General features: G+C 52.4%; 1 protein-coding gene across 1 annotated transcript; it reads right to left on the bottom strand.

The window, feature by feature from the left end:
* Positions 1-273: 273 nt before the first annotated feature.
* On the bottom strand, positions 274-12,622 carry LOC108863797 (uncharacterized). The gene is made up of 3 exons (XM_029110659.1): positions 11,603-12,622; positions 1,342-1,395; positions 274-381 (listed from the first exon to the last, which is right to left on the bottom strand). The coding sequence occupies exons 1-3, from the start codon at positions 12,620-12,622 to the stop codon at positions 274-276; spliced, it is 1,182 nt and encodes a 393-aa protein (XP_028966492.1).
* Positions 12,623-13,122: the final 500 nt, after the last annotated feature.

Raw genomic sequence — 13,122 nt, 5'->3', positions numbered from 1 at the left:
CATCATACGTGAGCGTATACGCTGAAGTTTGCACAGTAGATGATCGGAGTGCTGTCGAAAGCCTCAGCAGAGCCTAACGAGCCGTACGAAGCGGTTCTCCACACAGAGCCGAGTAGAGACGATTATGAGGAAGATGATTTTTCTGGCTTCTGTCCAGAACACACCATGTTTAGCAAGAAGCTTTGTGGGCGCGTGATGAAACCGAGAAGCTCGCCAAGGAAGACGAAATTAAATTTTCTAAAAAAGGGCCGACCGGTTCAGAGGAATCCTCACTCAGTAAATTTCTCCTCCGGAGTTCTCGACGATCTCGACGGCTTCGGGACCAGCCGATCGCAAGTCGGGCGACTCATTCCCGAATTTCATTTTTGAGATTCCGATGAACTGAAAATGTATTTGGACGTTTGTCGTCCAGCAGTTGACGAGTAACAGGCAAGGGAGCTGAATGCTGGGCATCGAGGAACTGGAAGCAGCATTCGTTTTCCCGCTCCACTCCCGACTTATTCCCACTACCTCCCGGTCGATATGGGCCCGTTATAGAGTTGTGTCGGAGAGTCGCTCAAGATGAAGGATGGGAATCAAAAGGTCGATAGGCAGCTCGATAAGCTCGGAGGTCCCCTAGGGAGGAAAAGCCAGGTCACGATGAGATTCTCGAACGAACAATCAGACGCTCCCTGAAGGATCGATCGGCTGGGCCCTTCCTCCACGAACACAAACATGGACAGGATAGCTTCAAGCGTTAGTGGGAACACACTGCGTTGAGAGGAGCGGATCGGAAGACGGTCCGAGAGAGGCCGTCAACGCCGTTCCCGAAAGCGCGGCCCCCGCCACAGCTCCTGCGCTTAGCCTCGACGGTGAGTCGAACAAAGCAGTCGCTATATTTCACCGAAACGGGAAGCTTCCCATTTATATCACAAAGGAAAAGCTAAAGCCCGCCGCTTGGCCGCTCCCCGGACGCCCCGACGGACTCCCGGCCCGCCGGACTAACCCGCGCAACGTAGGAGAGGCGTTCCGTCTGGCCGACAGACAAACAGGCAGGTAGACTCACCGACCGGCTGACTGACCGACTGACGAGCCGGTCGGCCGTTCCAGAGCACCATTCGTGTACGTTTTCCTCCAAATATAGCTTTTCTCCTCGGCCCGCTTCTTCCCCATCCTCGTCTTGGTGCTCCATCTTCTCGTTGGATGTGCGTCAGCTCCGCGGCTATGGGGCAGTCGAAAGGATGGGAACCGAACCAGGAGCCTCCGAACGATGCAGGTTCAAGAGTCGACGAGCCACGGAGAAACGGTGAGCTCCCCTCAGCCTATTCCTGGGGAGAACATTATCCCTGAAGCAATAGATACCTCGGCGCACTCTTGAGTCGCTTCATCCGTTCCTTGTTTCTGCGAATCCCCTCCCTGCGGATTCGACACGATTGAGAGATGTGAATACAGCTTCAACAGAGCTCTTGCGAGGCGGGTTTCAGGTTGTCTGTCGAAGTGTTCTCGGGAAAAATAGAAGCGGTCCGGAGCTCTTGTAGATACGAGTTCAGACAGTTTGTATGGCTTCGGGGAGAGTCTCGGGAGAGGGCTGATCAACAGGCCAACGGGCAAGAGAAGGAACGGAGCTGCGGCTGGCGCTCCTCCGGACGTGCGGAACCTAATCTCGCGCATGTCATCAGCGCATAACGTCGAGAGAAAGTTTTCTCAGAAACCCCTCATATCCTGTCGGGGATTAAAATGGCTTGGAAGTTAGCAGGCCGTGAGATGGAACTCATCCCATCCGCTTCGTAAGCTTTGAATTTTCTGGCTCGTCTCTCGAGTGGAACTCCCTTCGAATTTCTACACACTGAACCTCTCTCGGGGTCGGAGGGGAAAATGTTTTTTTTCTTCGTGCTCATGGGATTTCGTGAACTATGACGGTCGAGCTCTATTGTGAAGGAAGGATTGAAACGTCATTGTTCCAATATTGCGTTCGGCCGACAGACGGGTGGTTCTGCTCGATGCGCCCGGGAGACGAACACAAAAGACTAGACATATCGTTTCCCTATACGGATATGAGATCGCCTAGAGGTGACACCGCGTCCCAAACGGACAGGAAGGAAAAAGCTTAGGCAACAGGTCACACCTGTCGCTCCCGCCATCTTTATCGAAGAGACGAAGCCGCTCTCGCTCGACGCGGATCCCTCTCCTGGTAGAGGCGTCCTCAAGCACGAGAAGCGTTCTACTTCGGAAGTCATGGTAGAAGAATTTGAATCCAAAGGTCATTTCAACAACGTATCGCTGCCCTCCACGAATTCGAAGACAGAGCGTGTGCGCACGTATTATCTTTCGGAGTATCCTCGGGAGAACAGGCGGATGTGCGGACCGACCCTCTAAAAATGTCGGCGTGGCTAATGCGCCTCGCAAATTATACGGATCCTTATTACAGGTTTCAAGTTCTGCCGAGCGGCCAGCTCCTCGCTGATGGTCGTGGACCCGTAGCAACGCAGCGTAGGAGCTCGCGATCTCATCGTGATATTGGATTCTACTCTGCATTGCGAAACCCAGAGGAACCCTTGCGAAATCGAGGTCGGATCCTGTTTCGGTGTGAATTGGATCAAACAAGGGCAGCGGGAAGAGGCTCTCTCCCCAATCTTCCAGCAAATCGCGATTTATTCACCGCTCCTGGCGCGGATGAAGTCGATGCCCCGGAATTCCGTCGGTGATTGAGACATCTGTCACAACATCGGATTCCATCCAACAAACCTGGCGGGACGACATAGCTCGCCTCACTTGCAGCTGTGGGGAATTATTCCCATCGTCCGAGACGCCGTGTCAGAGCCGAGATCTGTGCCCTCGAATGCGGACTCAGCTTCGATATATTAGTTTTGAATGACAAAGCAGACATCCCTGCGAGCAGCCTCCTTCAAGTTGGGTAAATCCCATTTCTCCTCTAGAGCTTTTTCTGAAGATCACTCGAAGTGAATGAAGTGGTCCCCGAGGAATGGCACACAGAACGACAGCAGAGACCTGAAGGCTCTCGGGGGTATGTGTAAGGAAGCTGTGCGAAGCTCACCAAGAGAGAGTTCTCAGGAGCGAGGGACGAATATTGCGAATAACGCGGAACCGTTCTCGGACGCTGGGTCGCCGGAGTTTCCGCTGTGTACTCCGTGGTGACGATGCGTTTCAGGGGGGGAGAAAAATAATGCGATACGAGTTAAACTCCCCACTCCCTAGGGTCTCCGCCTACCACGGAGGACAATTCCCGCTCATTAGAGAGCTCATTCCGCCGCACAGTGGTCAAAAAACAATTCCTAGGTGGACAAAATTTTTTCGATGTTTTTTTCGATAGAGTTCCGTTCCCGAATGAGGCGTGATACTCGGAAAGGGTTTCCGGCCTCCAGCTCGCCCGCGGAGACGATATTTGAGGTCTTGAGGACGTTGTTCATTGAAATATCCCACCAACTTCATGCATGCAGATTTGAGAGAGACGAATGCTCCACGACTTGAATGATCATGCCATCCGGTCTCATTCGTTTTCCGGCTTCGAAGCATTTTTCCACAAATTCTCTCCGGGTTACGGTAATAGTCTTGATCACCTCCATCGCCGTCTATTGTCGTCCTCCGCAAAGTCTCGATGCACAGTGAAGCTCAGCCCGAGAGCGCACAACGAAGAGCGATCCCGCTGCACGTGGTTTCCTGCTTGACTTCCAACTTCCTACAGAAGTGGAGACCGCGCCAGCTTGCCCGTAAGTCAGACTCGGAACATCGTCTGCTGGCGCTCAAGAGATCGCTTTTCGGCGGTAATACTGGAAACGAGCTGTTGGATGTCGGATCGCCGAGATGACTCGCTTCGCCCCCGAATCGCGATCACCGATCGGGATCCATATCCATGCTATTGTAAAAGAGGGAATCTCTCTCCACAATCGAAGCGGATCAAAGCCTGTAGCGAATTCTGCATCCCGGTATCTCCGCCTATGGTCACCCACGAGCAGTAATAGAGAGGAAAAAATATTCTAAGACAGCCCAGGCCATCTCGTCTGAAGCATGCCCGGCTATAATTCGATGTCTCCGATGAAGACCTAAAATCAGCGAAACTTTGACTTTTTTTTTAAAGCCCTTAGCGCATAAATGCGCAGAGATCGGAGATGTGCTTTAAAAAGCGGAAGGCTTGAGGAGCTTTAAAAAAAAAAAATTTCCTGGGGCAAGCCGGGGCAAAGGTCCTAAATGAGCAATTTAGGTTTTCGCCTATTGTCGGCCACGAAAGAATTTTCCCTCGGTCGTATCGATACAAATCGCAACTCTTCGGGTCGGTGCGTCCTTGTCGGGGGTCATCCGTCCCTAATTTTCATCGTATCGGGTAGTCTGAACCATTCAAGTTTGAGATATGGGCGAAAAACGACCGAATAATTTTGTCCACCTAGAAGTCGATTTTTGACCACTGTGCGCCGTGCCGGAAACAGCGTGTGAATTCACCACCTACCTTTCTTCCCGCGTGACCCCTGGCCGCTGAGGGGTTCCCCGATCGACCGCAGATTCTTCTTCGAGATACCCATCCAAGAGTACCCCTCGGAAAATTCCTCAAGTAAGCTCGACAATGTTAAGACTTTACACTATAAGCTACTGGAGCATAATGCGCGATTCCCCAGGGATGAAAGACCGGGAAACCCTTCCATCTGCGACGACCCGCGATATCTGAACTGAATATCGCTGCTCTAGGATCCCTTCCACCGATGGACTTCCCGCGAGAAAATATATATTCATTCTGAAGCCTCCGATAAGATTCGCTATTTGTCTGCAAGGGCAACCTAGCATGATAACATGAGGTGGGAAATCGGAAAGAGCAGCTCCGATAGCATTCCCGGAGATGATGCTTCTCCCAACAGAGGTTTAAGGAGAGAGCGGAGGCAAAGCAACGCTTCGGTCGAATCTTTCGGGACATACCGCAAAACACGTACCCAGCAGGACGGGAACAGAAAGACAGAAGGTGCATGAGGCGCTCTAATGTGGAGTTCGAAGCATCTAGCCCTACATGGTACCTCAAGATCTGACGCCTTCCTAAACGGAGTCCAAGCGAGATCGACCTCATCAAAGGTGGACGCAGCCAATCCTCAACGGAAAATAAGCGGTAGATGCGACCGCATTAATTTCCTTCTCCCGGCGTCAGATGTGACAAACATGATCGAATATTCGGACATTCACTCCGACCTGCCTCCTCGGCCGATGCTTTGAGAATCGAAATTCATCAGAGTATGTCGCCGAGCGTAATTCCATTTCGGGCCTTGCCAGCTCAGATACCGAAGTCAGGAACTTGTAGCCCTCGCGAATCCCGCGAAAGCCATGAACGCGATCATTAGCGCTGGTCGGGGAGCAGTTGCCACAGGAAACGCTGCGCCGACTTTCACCTGCACAGCTGGCAGCATCGTTCTCTAATGACGGCCAACGGAGCGATTTGAGAACCACCAAACGAGTCGCGAGGCTCTTCATTTAGACATCGTGGCGACAGCAACTCAGTTGCTCGGTCGCGGCAACGACTCGAGAGACGGCTGCGTGCCTGTCGGCTTGCAGGCCCGCGGCCCGCTGGCCCCGGTGGCTGAAGCCAAATCTCAGGAGGTTCCAAGAGCGGAGAATCTGATGCCGAGCTTGATCACTCAGTCAGTCGTTTGGCTTAGCTCACCCAATTTCCCCATCCTGTCTGCCTGTCTCTGCTCGCTGCCGGGCAAGAATCAGCTCCCTCGCTTACGGTCAGACGAGTCCCTCCTATGCGTTCTTTACGGTCCACTCTTGCTCTCATGGGACGGCAACTGCGGTTGCAGAGCGAGGATAACCCCCTATTCGGCCGGATTCAATTGGAATGTCGCCGACCGCTTCTGCCAAAGCCATTGCTTCCACTACGACGACTCGCGCGCGAGTGACAGACAACCACTAGCTTTTTCGTAGAAGAAGCCCAACCGTGGACTTTTCGTTTGTCTGCGACGAGTACGGTCGCGCTATCATGACGTCGTCACAACTACTGAGCTCATCCACAGCACTAAGCGCACCCATCCCTGTGTGCACATCGGGCTCGCTGGCGGGAAACAACTTTTTGTCTATTCCTCTGCGTTGATGGCCTCGTTTCTCGCCCTCTCAGAGCTTGGCTCCGGTCGGTCATTGTCACCGTAACCGGCTTGCGAGCCCCCACATAAGAAGAAAAAAGAGAAGTTTTCTTGTTGTTCCGTGAGCTGAAGTCATTAGTCGACCGCTGTCTTCGCCCCGAAGGGGCTTCCCTTGTTAGAGCATTGGACCGAACGTCGGAGGGCAAGCGAATTTCCCTGGAGAGTTCTAAGCAATTGCCGGTGACTGACTCGGAGCAAGGTTTTTGGTCAAATAGTTCACTCCTCTCCCGGAGCCTGAATTCCCGGGGCTGTGGCTCGAGTCTTTCCATTTCCTTTTCCTTCCTGTTCCGGGAAGAGGTCATTGAGACACTACAGCGGCAAAATAGTCGACCCACTGTTCGATTAGGGAGGAGGAAATACATCCATCGCTGAGCCCCAAGCGGAGTCCTCACACAGACACTTCAAGAGTCCGGGCTTAATTAAATCAGAGCTCATTCTCTTCGAGAGCTCAGACATTGAGAACGTCTGTTAGACCCCTGACAGGAAGTCCCCCCCCCTCCGCTGTAAGACGCCTGTCTGATATGCGAACAGCATCACGAAACGATACGGAAAAAAAATAATCTAATTTCCAGGTTCCGCTGCATCGAATTCGAGGAATCTTTCATTTAGACGGCGAATCATGCTCGACTCATTGTTCGTCGCTCAAGAGATTTCGAGGGCGGGGAATGAACCACGCCCAGAGCCCGTTCCGCAGGGGTCTGGGCCTCGATGAAGCGAACGGGAGACTTCTCATGATATCTCCTTCCGGATCGATTGAAGTTCTGCACGGAAACGACGGGGCCCGTCGCAGTGCTCGGACGACAAGATGTATTTTCGAAGGAGCTGGAGCGTCAGTCATAAATTTCTGACGACGCGAGGCGTCGAAGTTGCTGCAGACGGTTATATAGAAACGTCTGCTCCCAAACTCAAAGGCGATGCTTCTATCCGCCCACGCAGCTTTCTTTAATGGAACAGACATCTGACAGCTCTAGGAGCGGGGCTCTGGCCTGAGATCCCTCCCACGCAAGAAAGCCGCCTCCCCAACAAAAACGAAGCCGTCCACTTACTGACTACTGCCCCTCGTTTCTCGTTGGCCGCCTGCCTTCCAGCCCGATTCGTGCGGCTGACGTCAACTCGCAACAGGGACCGGCTAGAGACAGCGAAGAATTGGGAATCGGTAGGAGCGGGAAGAGAGGAAAAGGCCCGAAACTGCTGAGGCTGGGTCAGGTCAGAGCACAGAAAACGGGAACAGATGGCGTCGAATGACGTGAGGGAAAGTTAGACGCAGGAGGGAAGCCTCGAATCAACGTTGACAGCATGTTGCCGCGAAGAATGCGGTGCGGCTAAAAAAAACTGTTCCTCAAACACAACAATCAACGTTGCGGACGCTCTGCTGTGACGACTTCCTTGCGTTTCTACGTCGACGAAAACATTTGCTGAAGTTTTCTCATCGCCGAATTCTCGTTCCTCTCCCTTTATCGATTGGAGAAACTCCAGGGGATATTTCTTTTCTGATCGTCCCGATCCACCTGCGGCGGATGCAGCAGCTGAGCGGGGTTCCCGAGAGCGGCTTCCTTCCCCGGAGAGACTGAATCATGCGAAGGAATAAGCAAACGTGAAACGAAGAAGTGACCCTCGGGAAATCTGCTAAATTCAATGTGCTCCTCCAGATGGAAACTCTTGTTGGGCTGCATCAAGAAAGACGGCCCGGGGCGATTGTGTACGCAAGTGAACACAGCGCAGTTCGTTGCCCCTCAGCGATAACTCGGTACGCGAGAGCTCGCGTGAGGTCAGCATTTAGAACGATCAAGAACCATCGAGCCCTTGATCATTAGGGGTTTTTCATTTGCGAGACGGAAAGCTGTCGCTGATTGACTCCACGCTCCGAACTTGTGCATCTTCCCAGCGGCAGTTTATTGATCTTCTCCTTCTGCTGAACGGTTCAACGGCGAAACAAAAGGCGTGGCTGGTGGTCAGGGGCTTGGACAATCCGACCCTAATGGATCTGAAGATGGAAGAAGCCTTCAGTGGAAAAACACGCATAAGAACAATACTGGTCCTTCATCCATTCATCGCGTGCCGTCGGAAAAAACTTCGCTGCCAGCATGGCTGCTCCTTTCGTCGCACGAGCCATGAACGACCCGGCATCGGGGAAGCATTGGAACCTTTTGTCTGAGAACTGGATATTCCATTTTTGGAGAGGGACGAGGAGAGGGATTCGAGCGGATAGAGGGATAGCCGTGGAGAATATGAAAAGCGAGACGGAGAGATAGATGGCCTGAGACGCATTAGGGGACCCACACAGCATGTTATCCGCTTGGGGAATCGCCATGATGCTGCGATGGCTGAAGCCGTGGTTTGTCACAAAGTTCACAGCATAGAACGATGAGCGCCGTTTTCGGGCAGAAGTTTCATCAGCTCTAAATCTCACAGGGTCCCGGGGCTGGGGGAAGCTCCTTCTCGTGCTAGGCCATCAAAAAGACCATAGTTACCCAACGCGAGGTAACTGGGTGTAAGACCGAGGACCAGGATAGGAACCGGCAGATCGCGCCGACATGTGATAGTGGCTATCATGAGCCGCTGGAAGAGTACGAGGAAACAACGGCAGTCCCTTCCAAGGCTATCATCCTTCGAGGCAGGCCGTGGAGCACGCTATCTTAAGCACGTTTCCGTACGTGCATTCTCGGCATTGTGATTATTTGATACACGACCGGAAGCCCACAAAGCCCATCGGCTCAACGATGTTGCAGATGGAGAGTCCTTATTTATTTTACAGCAACGACCATGTCCCCAGCACTCTTCGGCCTCTGCCTTCGCTCCCACACGCTCTCTGTGTGTGAGTGTACGCAAGAGGGGGAGGAATGTAGTATAGGAAACGGATGACCACCTCCGAACAAAGGCAGTGCTGAGAGCTACTGATTTTTCCTTCGGTCCCTGTTTGATGCGGAAGTTACTCTGATCTTTGTTGGGGGACCTGCCCTGGTGGGAAAACGACCAGAGCTCACTCGCCCCTTCCATCCGGTAGGAAGCCGGAGAGAATTCGGAACGGAACTCGACACAGCCATCCCCGGACATCGAGCTGTGGAGCTTTGCCGCAGCCTTCGGGTTGGAACCGTGACGGAGGAAGCATGTCCACGCCGATGGAAATCGTCAAACGTACAATTATGATCCCTGGCAGCGACTGAGGAAACTCCTACATCAGCGGAAAGCTGTGCCAAATAACGGCAGAGAGCTCGACGTCCATGAAGGAACGTCAGAACCAGGAACGGGGCGCAATGCTCATCGGAGCGCATCTGTAAACGGAGGGTTAGATTAGAATTTTTAGCTGAAGCGGCGGACTGACGGTCGCTCGGTTGGTGCGAGCTTTCCTAAAAGTTGTGCGATACTCCTCTTTCCGCTCGACTCGCATACATTGCTTCTGGGCTTTTAGTTTTTCTCGTGCGTAGGACATACAGCGAACGATCGGAGGAAGGCGAGGGAATCGGACTGGCATAAAGAGCATGATGACATGAGGATGAGCGACTCTCCGACTGCGAACGTAGCAACTGGACCGTGGTAGCTACGAGAGAAACTCTGTGTCGTTCGCAGTCGGCGCTCTGTCGGATCGTAGTTGCGGCCGGCTATTCGTCGAATGCAAAAACTCAGCTCGTCCTCTTCCCGAGCCTGCGTGTGACATTTCGCTACTTTTCCCTCCGCGTCGACGCGGAGCAGACTTCTCTTTGGATAACCTATCCAGGGTAAAGTATCGCATGCGACGAGGACATAATGACCCGGTGGAAACGTCGGGAGAGTAGGGGGGGATGAGAGGGGGGGGAAACATGGAAGAGCATTCCTTCCCCGGCTGTCGTCGGCGACATGAGTAGGAGTGTCGGTAGGAGCGAGTGCGAGTAATTAGGCTAGGGAGCTTATCAACGTGATTGGGCGCGGCAGACAACGGCGCCGCTAGCTCTGGCGTCGATTGATGGAGGGGTAGGTGCTGTCATGGATCCGAGCCAGTTTGCGTGAGCTGATTACATCTAAATGTATGTCCGGGCATCATGTCGTACGTACAAGTGATCGATGGCTCGACGTACAGCTGTTACAGCTGTCACGGACGGAGCTCGTCCCAGAATCGCGCGTCTGTCTCACAGGCGTTCGTCAGAGCGCTAAGGCATCGAAAGATGCTCATTTCCGAAAGTATTGCGCTTTTCGGTACCGCGAGCATTCCTAGAGCAGAGCTCATGCCCGAGAGGAGTACGCGACGATGACGTCTAGTCTCGCTGTCGCTGTTAGCGCTTCGAGCGACAGCTGAAAGTTTAGCCACCGAAGCATGATGGTGGGCGTCTGCATGAGCGAATCGTTGGCATGTTGTTCCCCGACGGCACGTTTCACTTAACTTGTTGAGCCGCCTTGCCTCCCGGCGTCGCGCCGTTACGTCTGCCGGGCAGGGGAACAGAGTAAGTTGTCGAGAGTTCTGTTCCCGTAGGACAACGCTCTGCGGTAGAACGGCCGGCGGTTTTCGCTCCAGGAATACGGCTGATTCCCGGCAGCCGAGGTTGCAGCTCTTGGTGGAGCTCCGTTTTTGGATGAGCTTTTCCCTTGCTCCCTATCGCCTCCATCCCGATCCCATCTGGATGATTTTCCCCTCCTGCGTCGGTCGCGTCGTCAGCAGCTGTGAGCCGCTCATGACCGGCATTGCCTCCGAGCGGAATTGACAAGCCGATAAGTTAACTTTTGAAACTGTTGTTCGCAGTGTGCTGCTCAAAACGGCCCACGAGCCCCCACTAGAAAATAATAATTCAATACCTCCTCCATCCCCAGGTCGGGATAATCAATAAAACGGCGAGTAGGTCCGATATTTTTCCCACACCAGATAAATTCTTCCACGATACGACACTCGAGACATTCGTCTTCCAGAGGAAGCTACCGTGGAACCGATAATGGGAGCATACCGATGAAGAGAGATGATGCCAGCTCACTCGTTCTCTCCACACGTCAAGTCATTACACCTAAGCTCTCGCGAATCATCGTTGAGTTCGGGGCTTTGGCAAGTGAGAGCATCGTTCGCTAGTCGACAAGTTTTTCTGTCGGGAAAACCCCGCGGATCGCGGATCGGTGGAATTTGCGAATGGGGAAAGATGCGAATTGTGAAGACTCGAATGCGTATGTGTGTTGCCCGTACGACCGAACAAACCCAATAATTACTTTTCCTGGGCCGAAGGAATCGGGGTATCCCCCTGCTCCCCGGTGAAGGTTTTATGGTTTATGGTTTATGGTTTATTGTGATCCAGATTGAGGTGTACATCCGTTTGTTTGTATATACACAGTCAATCAGCCTTTCATATCAGGCGCGAAATTCAGCAGATCGTTGTTTGTCCCAATCCTCCAGGATTCTTTTTGTCCTTCTTACTTCGGTTGCATTGTTTGCTCCTTCGTGGAGTCCGAGACGGCACAGGAGTTCTTCCCCCGTGTAATAGATGTCGTTGCATTCGAAGATGACGTGTTCCATCGTCTCTTCGTAGATGCCACACCTGGGACAGGTTTTTGTCGGTTCCGGGGTACATCTTGTGGGCTCTGGTTGGCAGCATGTTGGCTCTGGCCAGAGCCAGGAGGGCGCTCCCCTTACTATTATCGTAAGTGAAGCTAGTTACACCTCGGGTTTTCTTTCCCTTGGCGTAAGTAGTGAGGCTCGTCTTGAGGAGCATGTTGTCTCTCCACATCGCCTCTTGGGTCTCTCGTATCCTTTCTTTGATCTTTTTGTTGAAGATATTCGAGAGCGGACGTCCTTCTTGATCGAATTGGAGTCTGATGTCTGAGCATTCGTATTTTGCTCTAAGTCGTTCGGTCTCCTGGTACGCCTTGGTTTCCTTCTGAGTGAGCTCCATCATTCTTAAGATCGCTTTCGGCCATCTATTTTCAGGCATTGATCTCACTCTTTCGAAGTATCTTAGTTTGCTTTGGGCATCCCTTGCTTCAAAGGATGACCATCCGAGTTCGCCTTCGACGAACTCGTTCGATACTTTCGAGCCTGGAATCCCTAGTGCCCATTTTCCGGCTTTCCGCTGGGCTCTATCCAGGGTGTCCCTCAAATTTGCGCTCCTCACCAAGACCGAGTTGGCGTAGGTGAGTTTCGGGACGGCGGTTGCTTTCCACTGCACTCTAGAGATCTCAAATCTGTTGAAACCCCAGAGAGACGTAGCATGCATTGCATGTAAGGCGGAAGTGGCCCCTTTCATCCAGGCTTCCTCTTGTGCATTGAGGTAATTTCTGGAGTCGGATAGGGTTACCCCAAGGTACTTATAGTTTTTAGCAACTGGGATAACTTGACCTTGTATGGTCAATGTTTTCTTCCTACCCACGTCGTGGGGTGAATAGATCACGACGGCACTCTTCTCTGGATTGAATGTAAGTTTATTCCGGTTCCCATATTCTGTGGTTACCTCCAGGAGTTTGGCCATGTCGTTGTGATTTCTCGCCATTAGGACGAGATCGTCAGCAAAGAGTAGGCCAGGAATGTCGAAGTATGTTTTTCCCTCATGTTCCACGACCATCTCGCTGTCTTACCTGGAAGCCGATCCGCGGTTCTGTAGTCTGGCTCCAGGTCCCAGATGTATAGCATGAATAGGACACACGACATTGGGCATCCTTGTCGAAGTCCCTGGTCGTTTCTATCCATCTAGAGTTATTCTCATTGTGAGATATGTGGGCTCTGTTGCGTGTATACAGTTTCTGTATAACGTCTAGCAGCCCCCGTTCCATGTTAATGGTCCGGAGCTTTTCCCACAGTATCGATCTATCTACACGGTCGTAGGCGGCTGTGCAGTCCAGATAGACGCAGATTAGTCCTGTTTTGTCTAATCGCGATAGCTCAATAGCTGAGGTCAGGATGAATATGTTATCATCCCCTCTTCTGCCGGTACGAAATCCATTTTGCATCTCGCCCAGGATTTTTTTCTCCTCCACCCAGGCTTGCATCCTCTTCACAATTATTTTCGTGAATATTCGATACAGGACGGATGAGATAGTTATTGGTCGATAGCTTTCGAGATCT

This window comes from Galendromus occidentalis, unplaced genomic scaffold, assembly GCF_000255335.2.
Source record: "Galendromus occidentalis unplaced genomic scaffold, Mocc_1.1 scf7180000076951, whole genome shotgun sequence".
NCBI lineage: Eukaryota > Metazoa > Arthropoda > Arachnida > Mesostigmata > Phytoseiidae > Galendromus > Galendromus occidentalis.
Note: the sequence above shows the minus strand (reverse complement) of the source record. Positions and strands in the feature narration are given on the sequence as shown.

What these genes read in the sequence shown, in the direction of transcription:
- LOC108863797 (XM_029110659.1), bottom strand. Translation starts at nt 12,622, where the DNA reads ATGGTCGTGGAACATGAGGGAAAAACATACTTCGACATTCCTGGCCTA. An exon ending in CCGACAAAAACCTGTCCCAG is followed by an intron (nt 1,396 to 11,602) that starts GTGTGGCATCTA and finishes TCGAATCCGCAG; the next exon opens with GGAGGGGATTCGCAGAAACA. An exon ending in CGACTCAAGAGTGCGCCGAG is followed by an intron (nt 382 to 1,341) that starts GTATCTATTGCT and finishes ATACATTTTCAG; the next exon opens with TTCATCGGAATCTCAAAAAT.